General features: G+C 42.3%; 1 protein-coding gene across 1 annotated transcript; it reads right to left on the bottom strand.

Annotated features, from left to right (window-relative positions):
* Positions 1-620: 620 nt before the first annotated feature.
* Positions 621-25,268, bottom strand: LOC104139486 (trifunctional purine biosynthetic protein adenosine-3-like). The gene is made up of 22 exons (XM_009667648.2): positions 25,187-25,268; positions 24,615-24,763; positions 24,051-24,146; positions 23,216-23,390; positions 21,435-21,546; positions 20,739-20,798; positions 19,745-19,870; positions 16,874-16,961; positions 15,356-15,441; positions 14,673-14,841; positions 12,232-12,463; positions 12,002-12,096; positions 11,173-11,282; positions 9,099-9,297; positions 8,277-8,528; positions 7,843-7,995; positions 6,270-6,476; positions 5,107-5,250; positions 4,639-4,769; positions 2,918-3,059; positions 1,611-1,726; positions 621-1,002 (listed from the first exon to the last, which is right to left on the bottom strand). Exons 1-22 carry the CDS (start codon positions 25,195-25,197, stop codon positions 730-732), a joined length of 3,126 nt encoding a protein of 1,041 aa, XP_009665943.2. The 5' UTR covers positions 25,198-25,268; the 3' UTR covers positions 621-729.
* Between the last annotated feature and the right edge of the window lie 321 nt (positions 25,269-25,589).

The following is a 25,589-nucleotide window of genomic DNA, read 5'->3' as shown; positions in this document are numbered from 1 at the left end:
CTTGCCTTTTCTGTGGTTTGTGACACCATCATGTGCTCTCTTCCAATAGAATTTATAACCATCTTCTTATGAGGAACCTGGCGTTAATGCTGGCTCCAATGCTGGCGCACGCATTTACATGTCCTCCTGCCCTCCATGCCCTGAGCAGCTCCCACACTGGTGGGCTCACAAGCACAAGGTCCTTGTAAGCTCCCACCTCTTCCCACAGAACTACGCAGGTATCCCCAAGCCTCATTCACCCTCCTCCCTGTGCCAGGCTGGGTCCCCGTTCTGACCTGCCCTCACATGTTTGGCCTTTTCCATCTGAAAGGAGCTGATCATCCTCTTGCAGCAGCATATCTCCAGTTTGTGGTTGCTTTGTTTAGCTCTTGGTGCTCTGCAACGTGATACAGCCAACAAACATCGATCCTTCAAAAGAATTAATTTCCCTCTGAAGCATTAGGCCATCTTCACAGCTTAACCCCCCCCCCCACCCTCTTTGATTTACAACACAGTATCTTCTTTATATATCAAAAAACAGAACAAAGGAATTCAAAATCTGAAATGACAGTTTGACTTCCCCAGCCCATTTTGCAAAAGAAGTGTAACTAAACCCGTAAGCTATGGGAAATAGTTCACAGCTCAGAATGGAAACCAGTGACACTGATACGCCTGAAGTCAGAGAGGCACATCCAAGGGAAGGAGGGAGGAGGGAAAGACGAGCAGAAAGCAAACCTCTCCTTAACCTGGCTACACCACGTTTCCGTCTCGTGGCTCTGGAGTGACAAGAGAGGAAGCGCAGCCTCTCTTCTCTTCCTGGAGACGCAAACTTTGGCCCCCTTGTTTCCAGCAGGTTTTACCATCAGCGCCTAACTGCACTGCTCCACTGGCCACCAGCTGCAAGGCAATAGGAAAAGCCCGGCACTCAGCTTCTTTAACCTTTTCTGACAGTGTCTCCTCGGTGTCATCTGCCTTCACAGACACTGGCTCCTGGTGGATCACTGCTTTTGGACTAGATTCCTCCTAAAATGGATATATTGGAAGTCTCTTAGAAAAGGCTGGTTAACGGTGTCAGGAAGGTTATGGATGATGCGGGTTGTGGAGAGAAAGTCTCGTGCGATATCTCAGTGAGAGCATCTGCAGTTGTGTGCAGTAGGCTGAAAGTAAGTCTGGAAAGGCTTGCCACCCACAAATTAGGGGGTAGAGTGGGAAGAGGGACATGGGCTAGCAGATACAGAGGGTAGTTGGCTGAGGGTATCAGAGACCAAAGAAATCTGGTAGCGTGAGGGAAGAAGAGAGACCCTTGGGAAGCCACAAACAAAGGGGCAAGGGGTTAGAAACAAGACAAACAAAAAGGCATCAAAGGGCAGGGCCTGCAAAGGGCCTCCCCATACAGAGTAAAGCTTCAGCGGGTCCCCTGGTGCTGCTGTATTGGTCTGATGTTTGGCCACCAAGCCCAGGTTGTCTTTCCAAATGAAGTGCAACTCCTACACCTTCCTGTTTCTACTGGTAATTTTACCAGGACTTTCACACACTCCTTTTATCTCTTCCTGCTTCTGCTTTCGGAAGGGAAACAAAAAAAGCAAATATTTTTCCATAACTTACACACTACTAGGCAAGAGGACACTTACCAGGACAAAATGCACTGCGCAGCCTGTGACTTTGAGGCCCATTTGCAGGGCTTGCTGATGGGCATTTCCACCTTTGTTTAGTGGGAAAAGCGATGGGGAAGCATTCAAAATTTTCCCTAGGCATCAGTTTGAGAGGAGGAAAAAAAAGAAACAATTTGAACTGAATTTCCTTTAAAAATAAAAGTGAGATGTTACCATCAATTCAAAACAACAGCATCTGGCACCACTCAAGAGTTCAAATAGTCCCAATAGCATTCAGAGTATAACACACCGTGTTCAGCTTAAAAAGCAAAAATAAAGTGGTGTCAGGCTATCTATCTGAGGAAATCTAAGGAAGTGTTACTCTAATTTGAGGAGGTATTACTTTTCCAGGGACATAAATGACGGTGTACAGGCTTTGGCACTGGTCAGGCAAGCATGTTTCAGTTAATGCCGAGGATCTTGTTTGCTTTTGCAGCAGAGGATGGGCAGCTGGAATCACAAGGCTCTCTCCCTTCCCCAGTGACCAGCCCTACCACTGCAGATGAGGGGCTTGAAAGCTGAGGACTTCATACTCTGCAGCTTCATGCTCAGCTACAGCACAGATGGAAGACATTTTCGCAGGAAACATAATTCCCAAAGGAGCCTGTCCAAGTGCAATCTCAATAGCGAGTGAATAACTTCTGAGCAAGGCTTCAACACTAACTCAGCACCCAGAGCCAAAAGGCAAGAGGAGTGTGGCCCTCCTCTGCTGGCCCAGAGCATGTGTAAGGGCACACAGCAGAGCTACACTCATTCAGGGTCTCTCATAGCATTACTTCCAGCACACAGTATGGAGCAGTGCTATGCTGTGCAGTTCTTATGGCAATACAGGAGGGAGATGCACTGAGAAATCAGTCTCCCTCCCACTTTTCTGAATAATAACTGCAGGGAACAACTTCTGCACAGCTCCTTGACAAATGACACAGTTATGCCACTTATCACACTAATGCACAGAGAACCAGACTTCTACCTGCTCCACAGGCATTCTTCCTTCCCAGTAGGAAGGCAGACAGATCGACTCCATGACAATGATTTTCTCCTCTGTTACTCGTTATGCCAGCATGAGGTGTTTCTCTGCACTCCTAGCACAGACCCATTGACGGGAATGAATAAAAGCATATGGTAGCCCCACTGATCTACACGCAATCAGATGCAGAGAAGACTTACTCAGTGTCAGCAAGGCTGTGAGAGATTTATCTGAAAGATGAAGAAATACTACTGTGCATTTCTGGTAAGACCAAGCATCTGTATTTCCATTTCTCCTTTACAGAATTATAACTTCTTACCTTTCCATTTTCTGAGAAAAGGACTGGACAAAATTCTCATAAATCCTGAAAGACATATCAGTTCAACAGAGAATTCTTCAAGAACCCGGTCAATTGTGCTGTCAAATTCAGAGCGGCTCCCATACAACTTATGATCAATCACCTAAAACGTTAAAACACAACAAAAGCCCTATCAAGGAAAATAGCTTTGTGCAAATGACATCAGCTACCTGGGCAACAAAGAGAAAAGAAAACATTAATTTCAGGACACCTGAGGATTTCAAGAGCTGTATGTTTGTGTGTTATTCAAATTAGCATACATATAAATACACATAACAGTCATGTAAATATTCCTGGGAACACCCAAATCGCTTGCTAGCTAACACAGGCTGTTCCGCACAGATGTTTTCTAGTACCTGTAGAAAGTCTGCATAAAGAGAAGCCAAGTGTGAAAAGAAAAACATATGGGTAGTGCTGTATTGAGGAGGGGAAATAAGAGGGAACACATCAGAAGATACTGACCTCTCTCTCTAGATTGTCTGGCCAAAGACTAATGTGAAATAGTGATGACTCAGCAACAACATGACCATCAGCCTTTCTACAGTTGCTTACTGAAATTCATGAAATTTTAAAAATTCACAAAATTTTAAAAATTAAAATCTAAAAAGCCAATAAACTGACCAGATGTTCTGTGTAATGGAAGAGTTTAGTGTTTTTTTATTTCTGTTCCTCCCCTTAGCTGAGGCTCCCAAGACAAGTGTTGATTTCTGACTCTGTTCACAAAGATATTCAAACAAGGGGATAACAAAGCTGTCACATTATTACCTGTGAAAAATGTGAATGAATTTTGACGTAATCTAACTTTTTTTTCCAGCGATGAGTCTTTATACTTTCAGCAAAAATGTACCATGTATCCAACTCTGCTGCTGGGGAAGCCTGCTGAAAACTTTTCAATGCCTAGAGAGCCTCTAACAGCATTTATTCCCATCTGAACAGAGCTGCACAAATGAAAACTGTTCTAAATCTTTAAGCGTCAGAAGGATGAGTTCCTGGCTGGCTGCGTTTTAAATCCTGAATCATTCAACATTTTCAAAAGCCATGTTCTACACTTTGCCAAATAAAATGACAAGATGTGATTCTCTTTCTGCAGATTTGTTTTGTGAAACAAAATAGAGGAAAATTTCCATAACAAAGTGCTACTTTACTGACAAAACATAGGAGAATGAGACTTATTTGGTGCCACTGGAAGTGACTGAGCACAACATGAGACAAATTTTTCTAAGAAGGGATCAGCCAAGGAGACAACGTGCTTATGTGTTTCACAGAGCCAGAAGTCTCACCAATTTCTGTTAAAGTTGTAAGCTGCATGGGCTACGGTCTCAGCCCTAAATCAGCAAAGCACTTGCAAGAGTAGAACGTAAGCATACTGATTTCAGTGAGATTTAAGCACATCCCTAAATGTAGACACAGGATCATTTTAAGTGCCTTCCTAAATCTGAACTGTAAGGTTCACTGAAGAGAAGGGAAAGACACTCACTGACTCCAGTCACCACTGTGTTAGGTCTCTGCAGCTATCAGCTCTGTCTCTACTGATAGCTTTGACAACTTCATGCCACATCCACTTATCATATGAAAGGTTTAAACCAATGTGAAACATGAATTCATACCAACCACTTCATAAAGATCTACAGATTCAATATGTGTGAGTTGATGATAAAAAGGAAAGGAAACGGGTGCCTTACCCTGGTGGGAATTCCAGCCCGGGCTGCGTTTCGTAGTTCTTCTACCCCAGACTTGTTGGAGATGACAAGGACAACTTCAGCAAAACTGCCTGGTTCTTTTGCATAACTGATGAGCGCTGCAAGGTTTGTGCCTCAAATAAAGAGAGAATAAACATTCATGAAATAGATGAGCATTTACGTCACAGAGAAGTGGCCCTCAGTCCTGTTTATATCACAACAATCTTGGTTTCAACAACTAAGCAAATAGAAGAGGACTAAGGAACTTGTGCACTAATAATGCTCATTTGTTAAGCAGTATAGGATATCTTCTTGACTTCTGGTCCAAATGCAGCCCTGGCTTTAGAAGGCTCCATAGACTGCACTGAAAAAAGTGAGGGTGGACGCACCCTCACTGAGGGTGAAGTGAGGCTGAATTCAGCCTCTCCTTTGTAGGGCCATTTTCCTGTGTGATGATAAATGCAAGCTCACCTGTTCCAGAAATGAGAACAGCTACTTTAACTTTTTTCTTTCTGGGGTAGTAGGCACTCTCTACATCAGCATTACTCAGCAGACACTGCGGGCTGGTCAGCTGCAGAGCTTCAAGAAGATTCTTGACTTCGATGCGACAACCTCCTTCAAATATGCAAGGAAAGTGTTGCAAGTAAAATATCTCAGAAGTTATTTTCCCACCAAAATCTGCTTTATATAGTTCACTAACAATAAGTTTCAATCAATCAAGAGAAAATCTATCAGTAATGACTTTATGCCAATGCTAACTCAACTACAGAAACGTTTACTACTCAAAGCAACTCACACAAGTAGTTGTGCTGATCTCTTTTGGGTTACTCACTTGCAGATTTGTCTGCAAGGACCTAGGTATGGAATAGTCTTTTCAAGGATTCCCTGCATCTTTTACGCCCACCCTCCTCCTTCTCTCATGCTGCAAAATTAAACTACAATGATGATGACAGAGCTGAGGTTTTCTTTTGGCTGCCCAAACTGCTCTCCAAGTTGCTTGGGGACCAGAGCGGTTTTGGCTTATGTCTTGCTGAACATCAGTCAGTGGACATATCAGAATGAAGACTTGCCATCATATGGCCTAGCCTCGATCTTTACACAGGATCCATGAGAGTTGGAAAGGGGTTGGAAAGGAGATGGGTTGATTACAATGATTTTGGTAACATACAGTCCACTAAATAATGTTAGAGTCCCACATACAGTCATCAGAGGGATTTACTCTAGCCACAGGCAGGTACCCAGGTAAGACACTGTTCAAGTAATGTCACTCTGGTAACAAGTTATTCACTTCTCACTGAATTTAAGAATGAAATCTAGATGTGAAGGGTGCCAACTAGTTTTCACCCTAGTGAAATGACAGGGAAAAGATTTGAACTACACAAACCTTACAATAAGGGCCTCAGCACCTACAGAACTGAGGACAACCAGTATCTCCCAAGAAATGCTCAGCACTTTACGCAATCACACTCTAAAACAACTTACCTTGTATTGACAAACAAATTAAATTGTGCATCCCTAAGGGCCTAGTGGAAACCGCTCTGAAGAGGGGAACAGGAGAATCTGTTACACTTTGAATGAAGCCATACCCCACTGACACTTTTTTGTCTTCATTTCCAGTTAGAACTCCTGCTAACCTGTGTGACAAGGGGCAACAACTTTCCCGATCAGCCAGGCTTCCTCATGCCTCTGTATATCTTTGAGAATATCCTGAGCCAGCTCCTTCTGCACAACCAAGACTGCACCGATCCCGCAATTAAATGTCTGAGCCATCTCCTCCTCAGAGAGGTTTCCCTCTTTGTAAAGCCAGTAAAATATGTCAGGAATCTTCCAACTGAGAGCATCTGAAAAGATTGAAATTTGTACAGGGTCAGCACAACTGTTTCTTATCCACTTTTTACTATATACAATGACAGCAGTATAATAGAAGAGCTGACAGAGACTAATTCTATTTTAAGAATACTGCCCAAGGAGGACACTAGCCAACTTCCACTCAGGTTTATGGGTGCTCTTTAGCTAGAGGTTTCTAGACATAATTATGCAAGCGAAGACTTCTCTGGGCTTTGTCATGAGAACATGAAGGAAATGATGGTGAATTAAAATCCACTCATTCCTAATCAGCCAGAAGGACTAAGTGACAGACAACTAGCACCTCTTCCATAAAAGATGAAGAAGCTGTGGGACAAATCACCTTCTGGCTTCTTTGACAGTTCCTAGTTTTCTGTTTCAAAGAATCAATAGTTATTGTAGGGGTGTGTACTCAGGTGCTTTGATGGGCAGACTGGAGAACCACAACTTAGCAGCTGAGTGGGGATAAACTGACTGCAGACCTGGAACTTCACCAGAGGCCTTCAAGGCTGCGCGCAGCTGCAGAGCAGAGTGAGGCAGAATGACGTACACATGAATGGAAAGCATGGAGCGGATTTCACAGTCAATTTCTCAAAGAAACCAAGATGAAAGTTTTAGCAAGGGGGAAGCTACCTCCTACCATAACATTCATTAAATGACTCACGCTGTGACTTTTACAGAGACAGTTCTTATCTGTGAGAAAGCAGTGAGATGGTATGTATGGTTTCTGTCAGACTACAATTCTCCTGGAAAATTTGACTGATATTAGGCAAAACATTCAGGACATACTGAGACTTCTTAAAAAGTGGGCTAATACCACTTTCTGGACAATTTCCTAATATTTGTTTTAAAGAAAAGTCCTGACTCAAAACTGTCTTGACCAAGAAACTCCAGATTTGGTTTACTTTGTTGTCCCTGGCAAGGATGGGTGTTTTGGACTTATTCTGGGAGGTATGTGCGTGTGTGTTACAATTTAGATATTAGTAACAACAACGTGTGCATACCGTGGAGCAAGTCATTCAGTTTAGTTTTCTCAACAGGCTTCACTGCTTCATCAAAATGTTTAGTATGGAGAGGTATCTTGCAGAATGCACCATCTTCTCAAATTCCTTTTCTCCTAGAGGAGCTGCCTACACACTCTCCTCAAATTTCCTTTCTCCAACAAGAGGGTGGTACCTTTCAGCTGATACTTAAAATAGGAATGTTTTGGGCATGCTGCTTGAAAAGGCATTGACTTTGGGTCATTCCATCTCCAACTCTACGGACATACGCTTCCAAGTGCCTTTAAAACCGAAGCTGAAAAATCAGGTCCCTGCTATACATAAATGTTGTCAAACAGAAACGTTCATCACTGATACTTACCAACGACCGCACTGACATGTTCTGGCAGGATTCTGGAGATGCCTTCCAGCAACCCCTTCTCAGCAATAAAGGCAAAAGCCTTCACGTGCCCTGAGCGAAGGACAGGAAGCAGAGACTGACTGTACATTTTTGCTGGAGTCAGCAGAATTTCTCCTGCAAATGTAAAACGCAATCAATTTGTTTAAGAGGCATTAAGTGTTTAGTGGGAATGCTTCTCTGAGCAGGGTCCCCTCTGCTTTCTATGGCAGACAGCCCTAGGAAGTGGCAAACGCTGCTGGGCTGCTCTTCCAAACCTGAGGAAGCGAGACTACATACCTACCCACAAGACTGACTAAACTAACCCACGTTGAAATAAACAACCCTAGCAGTATCTAGTTATGAAAATGTCTCAACACAATTCATTTGCAGGTTTGCTTTTAAGAAAGATATTATACCTAGAGTCTTGCCACCACATCCGTCAGATGCTGGAGAGGAGTAACGTAAGGAGGACATTAAAAGAATCTTCCGTATGATGCTAAAGCCACGGCCATGAATCCCGGAGGAGGCCAGTCCAATAAGCACATCCTCCTCATCAGCTCTCTGCAGCCCCAAGTGCATCTGCCCTCGCTCCACTGCACCAACCACAAAGCCAGCCAGGTCATACTCTCCAGAAGAATACATGCCAGTCATCTCAGCCACCTCCCTGCCTAAGCGGGGAGAGAAAGCAGTCAGCACTAGCTGTAAACATGTTTTATATTAACTTTAAGTCTATGGCATCTTCTGAAATAAGCAAGGTATCCAGGACTGCTGCAGAGATGTGCAATCATGCACATTCAGATACATTTTAAAAATCCTTCTTGGTTTCTTACCTAAAGGCTTCAGCAAAGTAAAGCTTCATGAAGTTACCAAAACTTTTTTTCATTTAATGCTACTTATCTGACACCTCCCTGCTATGACTTAACACCAGAGAGGGAGTGAAAACATATTTATTAGCACTTTAAGAATATGAGGCATCCAGTTTTGCTCCCCTCTATGCAAGGAAAAGAAAGATGGGAGTCAGGATCCAAATGTGTGAATGGCAAAAATTAGCCATTTTTCCCTGCTGACCTATTTTAAAGATGAAGGAGAGTTTGAGCTCGAAGGCTTGCCTGTTCTTCCCAAACACAAACCAACTAGTTTAATCCCACATACTGCTTCTGCCTACAAATTTTATTTCACTAATAAACATTTTAACATCAGAAACTTAAAATCTGAAAGCAGAAGAGGAGTGTTCATACCCAGAAAAGCGCATCCTGCATTTTTGCAAGCTTCAGCCATTCCCCCTGTGATTGTTTGAGTCACTTCAACATCAAGTTTGCCACAGGTGAAATAGTTGAGAAAGAAGAGGGGCTCTGCTCCTTGAGCCAACATGTCATTGACACACATGGCAACCAGGTCCTGACCTATGGTGTCATGTTTCTTACATGCCTGTGCGATCTGCAAAACATGGTGGGAACCACCAGAGGTGACAAAAGATATGCAAAACTCAGACTCCTTGTCAAATAAACGCTGGTCAGTCATTTAAGCAGTAATCTTCTTTTCCCCGATAAGAATCACAACAGAAAATACACACAGAAGATATCTAGTAGATCATCTAGTTTAAATGTAGAGAAACCAGCTCATTTTCTTGCAGAGAAAAAAAATGTTTTGTTTTTTGAAACATTAACTCAAATTCTAGCTCCACCTAACTAGAAGCTGTCATTTTTTGTTGTTTGCTTGTTTGATTGGTTTTTTTGTAATATTACATCAGTCTGGAATGAGAGGTGTCTAAAAGTAATTGGAAATTCCTGGGGCATCCAACCTACAGTATCTCCTAGCAATTTCCAAAATTAAGGCCAGGTGGCTCATCACTGTGTGTTCTGCTGTACTTTTACCTACTAATTTCACTGGGCTATACAGCAAAACTCATAGAATGTCATTAAGTAGTTTTCTTCTTCAGGTCCATAATGTAGGAAATTCCTCAGTTGCATCGTCCTCAAGAAGTCTTTCGATCGCAGGCATCTCATGTTATAGACGATGTGGGCCTGGTCTGTAGGGCTCCCTTGAAAGACAGGTCTTTCACTATGCAATATCCTATTTCCCTCAGGAAGGCTGCCATAGTGTTTTTAAAAAGTTACCGGGGTGCTTGCATCCTACCAATAATGAAGCCTGATCCAGATGTTATTGAAGGCTTCTCTAAAGTGGTGATATTTACACCACTGTAATACAGAGGTACCTTTTACTGATAGAACTCCATCAGTACACGTATAACAGCACAGAAATTTCAGTACATATAAATGGGCAGGGGAAAAATGCAGATCTATCTGATCATAGATTCAAAATGGCAAAGTCTGAGTTTGGTTTACAAGCCTGATTTCTTTCACAGGCTGGTGGATTTAGAAGCACTGGGGAAACCAGTCATCCCACATGTTTTGTTGCATTGTAACATTTCCCTCCCACTGATGCAGTAGCAATTCAGATAGGCACCAGCCAACCTTTTCTTGGCTGCGTAAGGGTCTGGGGAAGGGTCTGTGTAAACACAGTTGGGAAGAGCTCTCTGCCAAGCTTAAGGAACAAAGACTCACAAAAGCCAGCACCAATCAGTTTTTCAGGCTCAGAGGTGTTCAAGGATGTAAAACTGAAAAAGACCCTCTGGATTATTGTGTTCACTCTCCTGCTGTTGCAGGAAACCACATCACATCATTCCACTCCTAAAGGTATAAACACCAACTTGAAACAAATTAAGTTGCTGTGCTTGACCAGTGAAAGGCACCTTCAGATCTTCCATTCTCTGATGGTTGAAAGCCTCCTTCTGTTTTCCATTATGAATATATTCTTGGCTCAACTTGTCCTATATGTTCTTGTATAATTAGTATCCTTTAGCTACTGGTTTCTATTTCCCTTAAACGTCTACTTCCCCCATCCTTCCCACCGTGCACTCACAGAGGCAATCATACCGCCTCTCTGCATATAATTTATTGAGCTCAGTCTGACAGTAATCGTCTTGGCACTTCTCCGTACCAATTCTTCTCTCTCTGAACTGACCTTTTTCAAAGCCTGTTTCACAGCAGAAATCCTCGTTCTTAGTTCCTCAGTGTTTGGCTAAATATTTTATTATCATTTCATCACAAAATATCCAGAACCTCCACATTCTCAACGACATATGCACTGGACTTGCCCATATATCATCTACAAAGTTCAAATGACCAGCGCGTGGCGGACTTGTAAAGTCTTTATAATGCTTAGAAGGGTGCAGATGATGCAATAGGCTGTGGCATTTAAAATGGTCTCAGGAGATAACATCAGCTTTGCTATAATCAAGTTGTGAGTTACCTGCAGTTTAGGTCCAAGGCCTTTAATTCGAGATACCAGGATAGGATCATCGTAACCAGATGCTTTCAAGTCAAATAAACCAGCAAAACCTCTTACTTCTGAATGACTGCCTGCCAAGCACAAATACATGGGGGATCATTATTAGGGGAAATAAAAACCCAAAACATTCACCAAGGCAAGAGACAGCACTGTTTCCACTGACAGCACTGTGTTCTCTGGTAGAAACCTGCAGCTTTATGAAGCACAGACCCCAAAATCACATATTCCATGATGTTCTAATTAAATCTGTATTGTTCTGTATTTGTGACCTAGGAATTGTGTATAGCAAAGGTTAAAGCATTTACCAAACTGTTAACAGCTCGCCTTTTTTCTTCATGTAGTTCATTTTTCAAAGGAGGAGAAAAACAACAAGAAATTTTCCTCAGTGGATCGCTGCTGAAAGTAAAGGCCACAGTCTGAAGAGCAAATTACAAGTCCAGTGATTGTTAACCACTCTCTAACAACTGCTTGGATATTGTACTCATATATATAACTGGTAGGACCACTTCTGTCCAGCGACGTACAAAACCACTCCATTAATTCATGAGTTACTCTGCCCGCTAGATTGCTCTTGGACAACTGCAATAACCCCTGTGTGAAGCCAAATGTTTTAATTAAGCAAAGGAGGAAGAATGAGAAAGAACCAAGAGCTTGCTTTCTTAATGGTGACCCCAACCCCGTTTCTCAAGCTCTGTTTCAATGCCAGGAGATGGTCTGCTCAACTCCTAAGAAAGTCAGTCCTGTTTCATTCAGTATACTGAGGAAATTCAATGACAGTTCCTAATCTTACCTGATCTTGTACCACTTGCAACTGATGTGTCTGGCTGATGAACCAAAACATCACTGGTTGTAGCTCCCATACGTCTCTCTTTGTATATTAGACCCCTGCAGAGAGGAAAGGACATGCTAGCAGCAACACTGACATTTTCCACATAGACTATCACTCATCACACAAACACGAACAATATCCATACAGCTCTGGACTAGCATCTATTTCTGCTAGTGCCTTTGTTTACATACAGGGACTGTTTGAGAAGCCGTATACCCCGATGGCCAATGTCCTTCCTGTAAGTGGCACCCTTGAAACGGATGGCCGCTACTCCCCTGTTGGCTTCTCCCAGTGCTTTCATCAGATCCTCCTTAACTGCAGTGATGCAGAGGACTCTTCCACCACTTGTCACCACTCTGCCATCCTTCAGCGCTGTGCCAGCATGGAACACCTGCAGCCCTAACTCTTTGGCTTGAAGTAGCCCTACAGAAGCAAAAGAGCTCTCTGAGTACTTTAAATCACACGAAATGTTGGTAAAGCAGTGAAGATTCAAGCTCTTTCTTTAGTCAAGGGACAAGAAAAGTGAAGCTTTCCACCTTCCTCTTCCCTGAGAAACACTATTACCAGCGAAGGATATCCCAGTTCACTGGCCCTAGGCCTGCCTTCTGAGACAGCCATCTAGGACACAGATCACACAGGAACGGAAATAAGGGATCAAAGAGACATAGCAGGACATAAAACTACTCTCAGCCATGACAAAACTGCTGAATATTGTAATTGTGAATGATTTGTGCAAGGTTTTCCTGTATGAAATCATTCCTCAGTTCATAAGAATTTACTGCTTGAAGTCTCCCTTCTCCTGGATATTAAACCATTAGTGTTCGTGTTATCTCAGCACCACCCTAACTGACCTGCTGTGCCCATTCCATGCAGTTCGCTACCGCACTTGCCATAGATGCTCTCCACTTGCAGGTGGCTGTCTGATGGCTGAAACAAATGACATATTTTGTTCTTTTAATTTCTCTTTCCATGTATTTTCCTGTTACAGGAAAGCAAAAGTGCTCAGGGTGTTTTTCTGTTTGTTTGTTTGTTTGCTTTTAATTCGTATTTCAAGATAATAAGGGAAGAGGAGAACTGCTGCCATTCCCTGGAAAATAAGTACAGTTTTCCCCTTGCTATCAGCTAGATTTTACAAATGAAGAAACAGAACCTTGCTGGACAGACAGCGCACTGTACCACCACAGCACTGCCCTGACAAGGTCATAGCTGAGCCCTAACTGGCCTTGCTGCAATGTAAACCTAACTCCTTCCTATCGTGTTTTAAGGAATACGCCAGAATAAAATGATTGTTAACCCATTCAAATAGGGGATAACAATGTGAAAAATAGAAATAAACGAATCCCCTCCCCTACAACTCCTGGGGCTGAAAGTTTAGTAACAAAAGAGTGGACTGAATGTCATTGTTTTGACCATCTTTTTGTGATTTATAGGCAGGATAGTCAAATCATCTCACTCCTAAAGGTATCAATGCCAACTTGAAAAAAGTTAAGTTCCTGAGCGTGACTAGTGAAAGGTAGCTCACTGACAGAGGGGCTGATTCAGTTTGGAGTGGGGGGAGTTAGTTACAGAAACGCAGTTTCCCGTAATATCACTGACAAAAAAACTACAGTCAGTGACTGAACTGGAGATGAGGACGGGGGAAGAAAAAATGAGAGCAGAAATCCTGAGAAAAGGAAAAGCAATATAACATGACTTCCTCTCTGGCCAATGTAGAATAACTGGAGTTCTGAAAAAAATAAGGTGGCCTTGATAAAAACCCAGCTCTCTGGGCTGTTTTGTACAACACATAGTGTTGGACTGGCAAGGCAGAAACTAAGGGAAGAAGGAAATAGTTCTGCCACAGTTCCCTCTGTTTTTTAAACCAGCTATTTAAAAAAAAAAATCCTAATGATATATCAAAACACAAGAATTTAATTTTAACCCTAAAATGAATTTTAATCTAAAGTCCATATGCCCACCTTCCCCTAAACCCTTCAGTCCCTATGAAGTGGAGGTCCTATGAGAGTTCCCTTTCTTTTACATGTGTTACACAGCGGCACATGCTTTTGTCCGTCCATCATCTAACAGCCCTGTCTGGCCAGCACATGGGAAGAAACCAAGCTGATGGAGCAGGCACGCACCGCTCCTATTATAAAGGCCACAGGTCCTCACCTCTCACCCTTACCACTTAGTCAAGCACTAGCTAGGATAAGTTGACCCTTACCCCTCCACGAGAGAGCAAAGCTAGCAAAATCAGCTATTAGCATACAACACTGTTGTCCATGTTTCCAGCACAGCTTGTGGAAGAACTCCACATGAACACACCAGATTATTTCTAGAAGGACATAATGCTCCATCACCTTCTTAGCTCAGCAACAAGCTACAGACTGATCTTTTTGGAATGATGTTAATTTTAAACACCTAGACCTTGTGCTACTTTGGTCAGGTATGCATTTCAGTTAAACGATATTAGTAAACAGCTACCCCCTTCCACAAGGATAAAGAATGACGGATGAAGGCAGATTCTGATGACTGCGTGGAAGGGGATGGAGAAAAGCAATACAGCTTTCTGGTAGAAGAGGTAAATGCAAACTTACTGAAGTGCTAGGCAGGAATCTACTGAAGTTACCTGTAAACAATCTACTGAAGTTACCTGTTACCTCCATGCCTTTGTCATAGTCTCCTGGATATCCTGCACTTGCCATGACCACACACACAGCTGTACTATTTTCTGACCAGGCTGGCATGAAGCTACAGAGTTTGCCATCAATCGTTGCTTGAATCACTTCATAAAAATCATTTTTAAGCAGTGGAAGAATTACCTGCAGAAAATTTGGAGAGTGATAGAACTTAGTTCTTATTTTGATGACTTGTTCAAATTCAAATTAGAGAAGTAACTTGAAGAAAATTCAGTATACAGAGAAAATCTGTGTCTGCCAAACTGAATATACTGTATTTTCCTATCTCTGTAGATTTGGAAAATATCAGCGAGTATTAATTTGCAGCAATTCTCTGCAAGAGGTAGAAATTCACAACACCACATGGAAGATTATGTAGAAGGAATATGAATCTAGGCCCACTCCAGTCTGCTTCCATCCAGAAAAATAAAATTTGAGCAACATCTTAACTTAACTTAAATTCTTTAATTAATTCACAGAAGCTGACTAGCTAAAACTTTAAGTTACTGCACACATTGTCTATGACATTCTCATTCAGATCTGCATGTTGAGGAGACAGAACACAGATTCAAACACATTACTCAGTTTCTTTAGTGGTAAACTAGATGTCAGAGGTGAAAAATGAAGCATTTTTAAGTTTCCAGTATCTCTCACTCACTTGGCACTGAGGGTCACCAAACTGACACTTAAAGTTTAAAATTTTCACACCATCTTTGGTAAGCATTAATCCCATTTGCAGCACACCTGAACAGAAAGAACACAGCCAAGCAAATTAATTTAAACACTTATTTTTCAAGAACTCCTTTATATGCAACACAATACTTTGGAATGCGGAATACATTTTTGCAAACTGTAAGGAATTAGCAGCAGGGATTCTGCAAGTAGTTATACTCAAGTCATAATAATTCCACACTAGCCAAAAAAAAAAAAAAAAGGCTAGCAGCAACACGAGGAGTACTGTATCACATTTTAAACTGAATATAATGGAAAGCAACCTTTCTGCACCAGAAAGCAAGTTCTGCCTTCTGCTACTGTCCTCTAATTTCAGGCATTCCGAGACCAAAAGAAATTGAAAGGATAAAAAAAAAAAAAAGCAGTTCCCAAAGAATCCCATTATGCAGGCTTTACTTTTGTATTGGTTTGGTGTTTTTTTTTTTTCTACCAGAAAGTGCACTATTGCTATGTATAACCATTTCTGAATTTCAGGCAAAAGTGCCAAATCAAATTTCGCTACAGATACTGCTTATCAAAAATAATAAAAAAACTTACTGAAGTTGGTATCCTGTAATTTCCTCTGCAATACACATATGTGTTAATCTAAATCAGGCCTTTTGTTGTATATTCAGGAAATTAATCCCCAGAAAATAACAAGTGCTAAATATTAAACCCCACAAAGCATCAGTTCCCCCAACATCATCCTGAAAATGCTGAACACCCATTAATTTCTTACTGCAGAGTTGAGCATTGTAAAAAGTTACCAAATAGCAGAGGATACTTGGCATCTTTTGAAAGTGGAACCCAGCTCTACATACATGTTATCCTCACTGCCAAGAAAAGTCACTCGCATGAAATGACAGCTGTGAGCATCAGCTCGCTTTTTCAAAACAGTCTTAAGACAAAGATCTTAAGAAAATTTTCATTACTGTATATAGGAGTGAACAGTACAACCAAATTTAAGTATAAATTATGTACCCTGAACTACAAAGGGTCTGGTTGCAACTATTTTAAAAATAAAAAATATTTAATAAAAATTACAATATGTTTTATAGCCCAAGATTATTCAGATTGAGTGTTTTCTAGCTACTGGGATTCATTGCTTTTTGAAGGTAACAGTTGTAGCAATCAAATGCAGGCTCCCACTGGTTAACACCATTTACACATCTCCCACATTCCAGCTGAGGTTTCTGTTTTATAGTTAATAAACCATCCCTCCAGTGTCTGCACGTTATGAAAAAAAAAAACAGGCATGACAAATCTCCTAAAATGCCATCTGGAAGAAAAATGAAAGTTCTTCTCTCCAAAGGAAGAGCTATAAACCAAAGCAGTGAGGGTTAATACTGCATGAAAAATGAATTTTTCTCTCTTTTTTTGACAAATATTATTTGGAATTCAAATGTAACAATGAAACTTACCTTGATATGACTTTACCTTGCTTTTCAATTGAATGCTTACTTACCTACATATGCTGTTCCTTCCTGTCTCATACTATCAATAACATGTTGAAGGATAGCATCACTGATTTTCTCTAGAAGAACTTCTGGAACCTGACGATCAACAACAAATTGATTGAGACAGGGATGACATTTGCTGGACTAGTCCACAGGATCTGGAATTTCTGGGGTAAGCGATGCCTCAGCTACGTTTCCTGCTGTCCCACCCTTATCTGGCATGGTCCCTGTGTCAGGGTGCTGCTGCCTTAAGAACAGACATACTGATGCTGTACCTCTTAAGGTTTTTTTGCCTCCTTCTTTCTTTCAATAATAACACTTAGGTCTTCATTAGAGGGCTGACTTTAAAGAGATTTGAGACACTGGCAACCTGGGCTGTACATAGTAAGATTATTTTGTTTCTGTACTTACAGAAAAGCACAGCAATAACATACTTGATCAGCACATTTAGAACAATGCACGTGGCTTTTAAGAATCAATAATAAACCTAAGGTTATGTTCAAGACACAAAGACTCCAGGCCTGCTGGGAATTTTTCAGGGACATTCCAAGTAATACGAATAGGAGCAGAGAAACGCCAAGATTAGAAGCAATGGAACAGATAAAAGAGAGACAGTTCTTTCAGAACACAGCTTCATGAAATCCCAAAGAACAACTACTAAGGTTTGAGCCCTGTGTCGACTTCTGCAAGCAAAGCATCAATGAACTCCAGAAGAAATTCCTCTAGAAATTCCACCAGGAATTCAGGCTCAAGAGCGGTGCATCCCTATGAGCAAGAAGTCGAGCAAAGCGGGCAGGAGACCTGCATGGATGAACAAGGAACTCCTGACAAAACTCCAGCAGAAGAAGGAAGTCTACAGAATGTGGACAAGGGGACAGGCCACTTGGGAGGAATATAGGGACGTTGTCAGAGTCTGCAGGGATGCGACGAGCAAGGCCAAGGCCCACTTGGAATTAAATCTGGTAAGGGATGTCAAGGGCAACAAGAAGGGCTTCTTCAAATACATCAGTAGCAAAAGGAAGACTAGGGAAAATGTGGGCCCCCTACTGAATGGGGCAGGGGCCCTGGTGACGGAGGACACAGAGAAGGCAGAGATACTGAGTCCCTTCTTTGCTTCAGTCTTCACTGCTAAGGCCAGCCCTCAGGAATCCCGGACCCTGGAGACCAGGGAGAAAGTCTGGAGAAAGCAAGACTTTCCCTTGGGCGAGAAGGATCGGGTCAGAGATCATTTAGGCAGACCTGACACCCACAGGTCCGTGGGCCCTGATGGCATGCACCCGCAAGTGCTGAGGGAGCTGGCGGACGTCATTGCTAGGTCCCTCTCAATGATCTTTGAACGGCCATGGCAATCGGGAGAGGTGCCTGAGGACTGGAAGAAAGCCAGTGTCACCCCAGCCTTCCAAAAGGGCAAGAAGGAGGAGCCAGGGAACTACAGGCCTGTCAGCCTCACCTCCATCCCGGGAAAGGTGATGGAGCAGCTCATCCTGGAGGTCATCTCTAAGCATGTGGAGGGCAAGAAGGTGATCCGGAGTAGTCAGCATGGATTCACCCAAGGGAAATCACGCTTAACCGGCTGGATAGCCTTCTGTGATGGGACAACTGGCTGCGTAGAGGAGGGGAGAGCAGTGGTTGTTGTCTCCCTGGACTTCCGCAAGGCTTTTGACACTCTCTCCCATCGCATCCTCATAGGCAAGCTCAGGAAGCGTGGGCTGGATGAGTGGACAGTGAGGCAGACTGAAAACTCGTTGACTGGCAGAGCTCAGAGGGTTGCGATCAGTGGCAGAGAGTCTGGTTGGAGGCCCGTATCTAGTGGTGTCCCCCAGGGGCCAATACTAGGCCCAGTACTGTTCTTAACTTATTCATCAAGGACCTGGAGGAAGGCACAGAGGGCACTCTCAGCAAGTTTGCTGATGATACTAAACTGGGGGGAGTGGCTGACACAGCAGAAGGCTGCGCTGCTATTCAAAGGGACCTGGACAGGCTGGAGAGCTGGGCGGAGAGGAACCTCCTGAAGTTCAACAAAGGCAAGTGCAGGGTCCTGCACCTAGGCAGGAATAACCCAAGGCACCAGTACTGATTGGGGGCTGACCTGCTGGAAAGCAGCTCTGTGGAGAAGGACTTGGGAGTGCCGGTGGACAACAAGTTAAGCATGAGCCAGCAACGTGCCCTTGCGGCCAAGAAAGCCAATGGTCTCCTGGGCTGCATTAGGAAGATTGTTGCCAGCAGGTGGAGGGAGGTGATCCTGCCCCTCTCCTCAGCCCTGGGGAGGCCTCCCCTGGAGTACTGTGTCCAGTTCTGGGCTCCCCAGTACAAGAGAGACACGGAGCTCCTGGAGCGAGTCCAGTGGAGGGCTGCTAAGATGTCGAAGGGACGGGAGCATCTCTCCTCTGAGGAAAGGCTGAGGGAGCTGGGCCTGTTCAGTCTGGAGAAGAGAAGACTGAGGGGGCAATCTGCTCAGTGTGCATAAGTATCTGAAGGGAGGGTGTCAAAAGAACGGGGCCAGACTCTTCTCCGTGGTGCCCAGCAATAGGACGAGAGGCAACGGGCACAAACTGAAACACAGGAAGTTCTGTCTGAACATGAGGAAAAACTTTCCTGTGAGGGTGACTGAGCACTGACGCAGATTGCTCAGAGAGGTTGTGGAGTCCTCTTCCCTGGAGATACTCAAAACCGTCTGGACACAATCCTGGGCAACCTGCTGTAGGTGACCCAGCTTGAGCAGCGGGGTTGGACTAGATGATCTCCAGAGGTCCATTCCAACCTCAACCATTCTGTGATTCTGTGATATATCACAGAAACAGGACTGGGTCCTAAAGGAGACACACTAACCACAGGTATGATCACCCTTATTGCAGGCTGAGGTGGGAGGACTGCTATACCTGAGGCACTGGGCAATAGGCTCCCATCCCTCCAGTGTTTGGACCCTGGTCGCCGTCCAGTAACCGCTTGTGGGCCTGGACTGGGGGCATTGAGGCAACAGTGACACCATCCGTGAAGCACAGGCACTGTTAAAGAGATGCACACAACACAGAAAGCACAATGACAGTGTCCTGTCCAAAGGGTAGTTCACACTGCAGGTCACAGACTGACACTGTGCTGCCAGTAGAATTTAGGAATCAAAGGTAGAAAGCAGTGGGGTCCATTTATTCTGCTGCAAATCCACTGATTTGAAGGATTCATTGAACTCCTTTTCCTTTTCCTTTTTTTTTTTTTTTAATGAGTGAGAGAAATGACAGCCCTCATAAGAACTCCTTTTGGGTGAATTCATGTCTTGACTTAGCAGTCATTTGGACATGTGCTTACCTTAAGGCATGTGAATAGCCTCCTTCAACTTGACAGAATTACTCGTATGTTCGAAGTTAAAACATCTGTGTTTGCAGGACTGGGGCCTGAATGAGTGTGAGGTATTCTCGCTGCAGAACAAATCTTGCACAGAAAGTTCGTTTTCTGTTTTCATATAGCATATAGTCTCCTGATATAGATGTTTAAGTTTTATCCTGCCACTGAGTAACAACCTACAGCAAGGAAAGCACTAAAGTAGGCACTAACTTTTGGCATAAGGTTAATGATGTAACAAGAATGACAGAGGTAAAGTCCATGCAAGCATGTTTTAGGTCACCCTAGAAAAAAAGATTAACTTCCCTCTAAAAAGATCACCATTATTGCCAGTTTATGGCTAATATAGAAGAAAATTCTACTCACAACTTAATTAATATGAGATAAAATTGCTTCGTTTGCACATTATGTAAGTGCCAAATAAAACACATAATCTACTTGAAACAATAAATTTGTGTGTTTATGCATACCAAGTAGCAATAATACCAAAGAGTGAAAGCACATGACCATACAGTTAAGCCAAAGTTGAACACATACAGAAAGTTCTTCCCCTTGAAGAAGTTCTTCAATGACAACCATCTCTCCAAACGTTCTGTCCTGTACAGAAAAAAATCTTCAGTTACTGAACGTGACATGTACTAGCTAAATCCTCTCTTCCCTTTCTTCTAACAGGAAAAAAAAAAAAGGATGTATATAAAAAGGGCCAGTCTACTTGAATTCTGGTATGTTGAGCAAAACTAATGGAACCTCACTCCAAGATGAGGGAGGTACATTGAAATGCACCTTATTTGACTCCAGAAGCTAACGGAAAATGGAAAAGTTGGAGGGACAGGGAAGTGAGACCCAGTGCTACAATGAGAGAGCAGACACAAACTCCACAGAGCCCTGCTCAGTGCCCACCGTCTGGGACACACATGAGAAATTTGAGGATGCCGCTCAAAGAAAGTCAGTACCCAGAAGGATGAGGAACAAGGAGAAAGTCCCACAGTGATCGAATCTGACAGATAGGCAGACTGACGTATGTCTAGAGAATACATATAGCAAGGCAGCAGCCATGCAAATTTTGGTGCAAGTTGGATGGATTTCGTTTCCAAGTCCGTCCTGCTCTTGGCCAAACGGGTGAGTTTGTGCTGCAAATACTTATTGCCTATGGCCTAGCTCACAAATTCATTTGTCACAGAGCACAGAACATCAAGAATTGGATTCCCACTGTTTAAATAAAGGGATCTCCACCTGCATAATCTCTTGCACAGCTCTGCAGGCTTCCTCTTTGCTGGCTGCAACAGTCACTTCTTTTCTAGCAGCAGGGCCCCTCGCTCGTACAACTCGTGCAGGGAAGTGTGTGCTTTAAAAGAAAGCAAAAGTGAGCTTCCAGTATCCCTACTGCATCCAGTAAAAGGCGAATGCCTCCCATATTCTTCTCTTTTTCTGAACAGTCGAGGAATAACACATTAGAAAAGCACGTTCCCTGCTAACCCATCTTGTTAGGGAGGTGAATGGGCTCTTAAAGACCAAGCACAGGAGTGTGGACCAGAAATGCAGGAATTCTACTGTTGGCTCTGACACCAACTCAGTGTACACCCTTGGACAAGTCACTTAACTTTAACACCTCACAACTTCTTTTCCCTCCCCAGATTTGGGATACCATTTTATTCCTGCTGTAGGATTTGAAAGATGAACTCACGAATGATTTATAGGCTTATAACATCAGACTTACAGTACATAATCCTATAAACCACTATGTAAGCTCGTATTAAGATTTCAAGGTTAAGGCTGAGTTAGCTCTTGCTTGTAAAGCATATTTTAAAACTAGCATATTAGCCATGTATCCACAGAATTGCTCCACTTACTCTTGAACACAAACTAAATTTGGAAGGAAAGAAAAAAAGAAAAAAAAAAAGAACTGTGTGACATTTTAACTACTCTTTATCCATTCACCAGTCTCCAGTTCGTGGACAGTCAAATGAAATGTCCCTTTTGAAGAGCTGATTCATCACACTTCTAGACTATTATCTAACACAACATCTCATTCCCTTCTCCTTTCCACACTGTGGTTTATATTAGGATCAATCTCAACCCTAGATTTTACAAGTAGCCACGGAGCTACTCACATAGAGTTCCTTTCCTCCACAGCTTGGTGTGCCCACCTGAAATAGTTTTTCTTTTTGAGTCCTAGGCATGCTTACAGAAATACAAATTGTTGGCATGTTTCTGCATATGGCAATAATATACACTAAATGTTCTTATAGCGAGCATGCCTCAATAAAGTCAGTGATAAGGCTGTTCTGTTTTTTGGTAAAAAGTTCCACTAGATTATACCACATGAAAAACATAATAGCAGAGACAAGCAGCCTATGAAACTAATACACAGCCATGGACCAGTGTAGATGTAGCTGAACACAGCAGCTGCTTTGTTCTGTGACAGTGGACTGTCACTGCTCTGGACCAAAATAGCCACAGCAGTAAGCTCCTCTCCCAAAGGACCCTCAATGACTTCAGAAACATTTTTGCTCAAAGCAATTGCAGAGATACACAGTTACATTTCTCTCTGTATGTAAGAGAGATGCTGTCTGGCCATGAAGAAATGAGAGTGTGATCCTTAAGTTATGGGTTTTTGATCAGTCCCCCCCTAAACCACTCCACAGATAGTATTTTGCTATTTGTCTGTATAGAAATGACCGTTGCTCTTACAGAACACAGTTACAGAAAGATTTGTTGAAATATTTTTCTCTGCAAAACATTTTTTTTTCTTTTAAATGGCTAAACAGTATCCTCGAGAAGCTGATCAAAGGGAGAAAGCTGTGATCTGTGAACAGAAAAAAAATTCTGCTCAAGTGCCCTGCACCTTGGCCATCCTGTCTCTGATTACAAAACCAATTCAATAATAATCAGTAGCCACTTGAAAAGTTCAACATTTGGAAAGAAAATACTTCCTCACTAGTTCTAGGCAACTATCATGGGTGAAGGCCAAGTGCATAGATAATCTGACAAAGAAAGAGCGTCAAAATATTTACCTGGTAATAAACCTGCAAGCTTCTTGAGGATTGGTGAAGGCTTTCCATCTTGCTGTTGGGATCCCATGCCGATCCAGAAAGGCTTTGGCAAAACTGGTATTGGACTCCAGCTGGGCTGCTTTTGCAGATGGCCCAAAACATCTAACTCCAGCTGCTCTCAAGTCATCAACAATCCCTAATCATCAATAAAACCAAAAGAATAAAGTCATCTCTTCGGAAACATCCAAGCCATTCCGATACAAGAAAAACCTCAACACCACTGCAGCAACCTCTTTGATGTCTTAAACAGCTAATTCATCCTTAAAACAATGTTCTGAACATCCAGTGATCTGTTTCACCGCTTAGTTTCAAGAGGTCTTCAGCTCTTCATTTTATTAAGTACTGTCACAGTGACCGCCCCATGACTACAGTTGGGGCTGCCCAGTAGTTCCGTTCACTGCTTAAGTCATGGAGATTTTACTGTAGGGCATTATAATCAACGCTAGTAATGATTTGCGTATGGTTGCATACAGCAACAATATTTGGGCTGTTGCAGGAAAACTCTATATAAGGGAAAGCATAGCAGAAGACGCAAGAATATTTGTAAACATTACTGAGTCTTGATTCTGCATAATTTCCCCTGACAATTTCTAACATATAAAAAGCAACACACAGCTCACAAGCCAAAAGTTTAAGGTGACTAGTGCTTACATTTATAAAATATTCTAAACCTCTGTCTTGCACTTTTCAGTTTCATTAAGAGAGCGTGCAGCTTATGATCTTAATAATAAGAACATTTTAAAGCCGTATTCAAGGTCCTGATTTTTACCGTCAAAAGAATTTATTTTAGCCTTACCAGCTGCCAGAAGAGCTTCTTGTCCAACTAACACCAGCCCAATGTTATGATCTTTGCAGAACTGGATAACAATAGTATGATTGCTGACTAACACAGCTGAAAAGGAAAGGACAAACAATTAAGTTCCTAGTACAAAGCTTAAACAACAGAGGAAAGATGAGAATGTCATGGTTCCATTGCCCTAGGAGACCATGGTTCCACCACCCTTTGAGACTTCTACTCCCCTATTAAGTTTGGCTGAAAGTGGTCAGTGAATTCAAGCATGACAGTGGGAGGGAAGAGACAAAGTGAGGAAATATATAGTTTCACGTAAGCCTCACTTTCTTAAGAGCTAGGCTAAAAATACATACAATATGATGTTTTACCAGGCAGTTCTACAATCAAAATCATCAAAAACAAAACATTCAGAAAAAATAAATGTCTTAAATAATTTGTGGTACCAGTAAAAGAAAAAAATTATTGTTAGCCTCTACCGATTCAATACGAATATGTTAACTTTTGCTTCAGTTCCAACATCTAAATTACTGATTGCTTGCAGAATATTTGGCTTTTCTCCCTTTTTACCTGAATTTGAAATTTTTCCATTGTCAGCTGTTCCTGCGTTTCCTGGTGCAACATATACTTGTTTTACGTGTGGAGACTGAGCCAATTTCCAGGCCAGAGCATGTTCTCTCCCTCCACTGCCAATCACAAGCACTCGATCAGCCATTAGCCTGTGCAAACCCAGAATTATTACATATAGTGCTATAACCTTATTTCACAAACCCATAGAAAAATGAGCAGAAATACAGAAATTATATCCATCATAGCCACTTACAATTGGAAGGCAATCTCAACCCAGTTCTTATTAGACTGGTATATACAGACATCAGAACAAAGTGACTTCAGAACAAAGTGACTGCACTAAAAGCGTCACTGAATGGTCACAGCATTCACATTTTGGGTTACACAGAGATCACAATAAAATCACTGAGAATTTTTCCACTTGCTTCAGCACAGCCCGAGTTTCCTTTCCTAAGTATCCAGGCTGAAATAATCTTATCTTGACTAGTCCTCATCCAGTCCTTCACAAAACTAGTAAGGAGTACCGACAGGACAGGACAGAAAGTTTCATGTAAACGCTCTAGGTAACTTACCGTAGAAGCATATTTCAAACTGAAGACTGCAGTCAGTCCAAAAACTTTTATGAGCAGATACATTTTCAATAATAAATGGCGAAAACAGTTTTCATAACAACAGATTTTATACTTTAGCCATTGCTAAGAGGGTATCTGCAGGAGAACAGCAGGCTCAATAAAAGAACAACTGTTAATTTCACTAGTACACTGACATTTAAAATAGTTCCTTAAAAATATTTCTAGGCAAATTAGTTTTGATTTATTTCGGAAACATTATCATACCCAATGCAGTGCTCATCTGCAAACTTAATTTTTCCATATGTGCTGAATGTGGACAAATGTCAGAAAGAAAAACAATCTCAGAACATGACCTTTAACAAAGATGCTAATGGCATAAACCAGTCCTTATCCAGCAAATACC

This window comes from Struthio camelus, chromosome 1 (genome assembly GCF_040807025.1).
Source record: "Struthio camelus isolate bStrCam1 chromosome 1, bStrCam1.hap1, whole genome shotgun sequence".
Lineage (NCBI taxonomy): Eukaryota > Metazoa > Chordata > Aves > Struthioniformes > Struthionidae > Struthio > Struthio camelus.
This window is presented reverse-complemented; position numbering and strand designations above follow the sequence as displayed.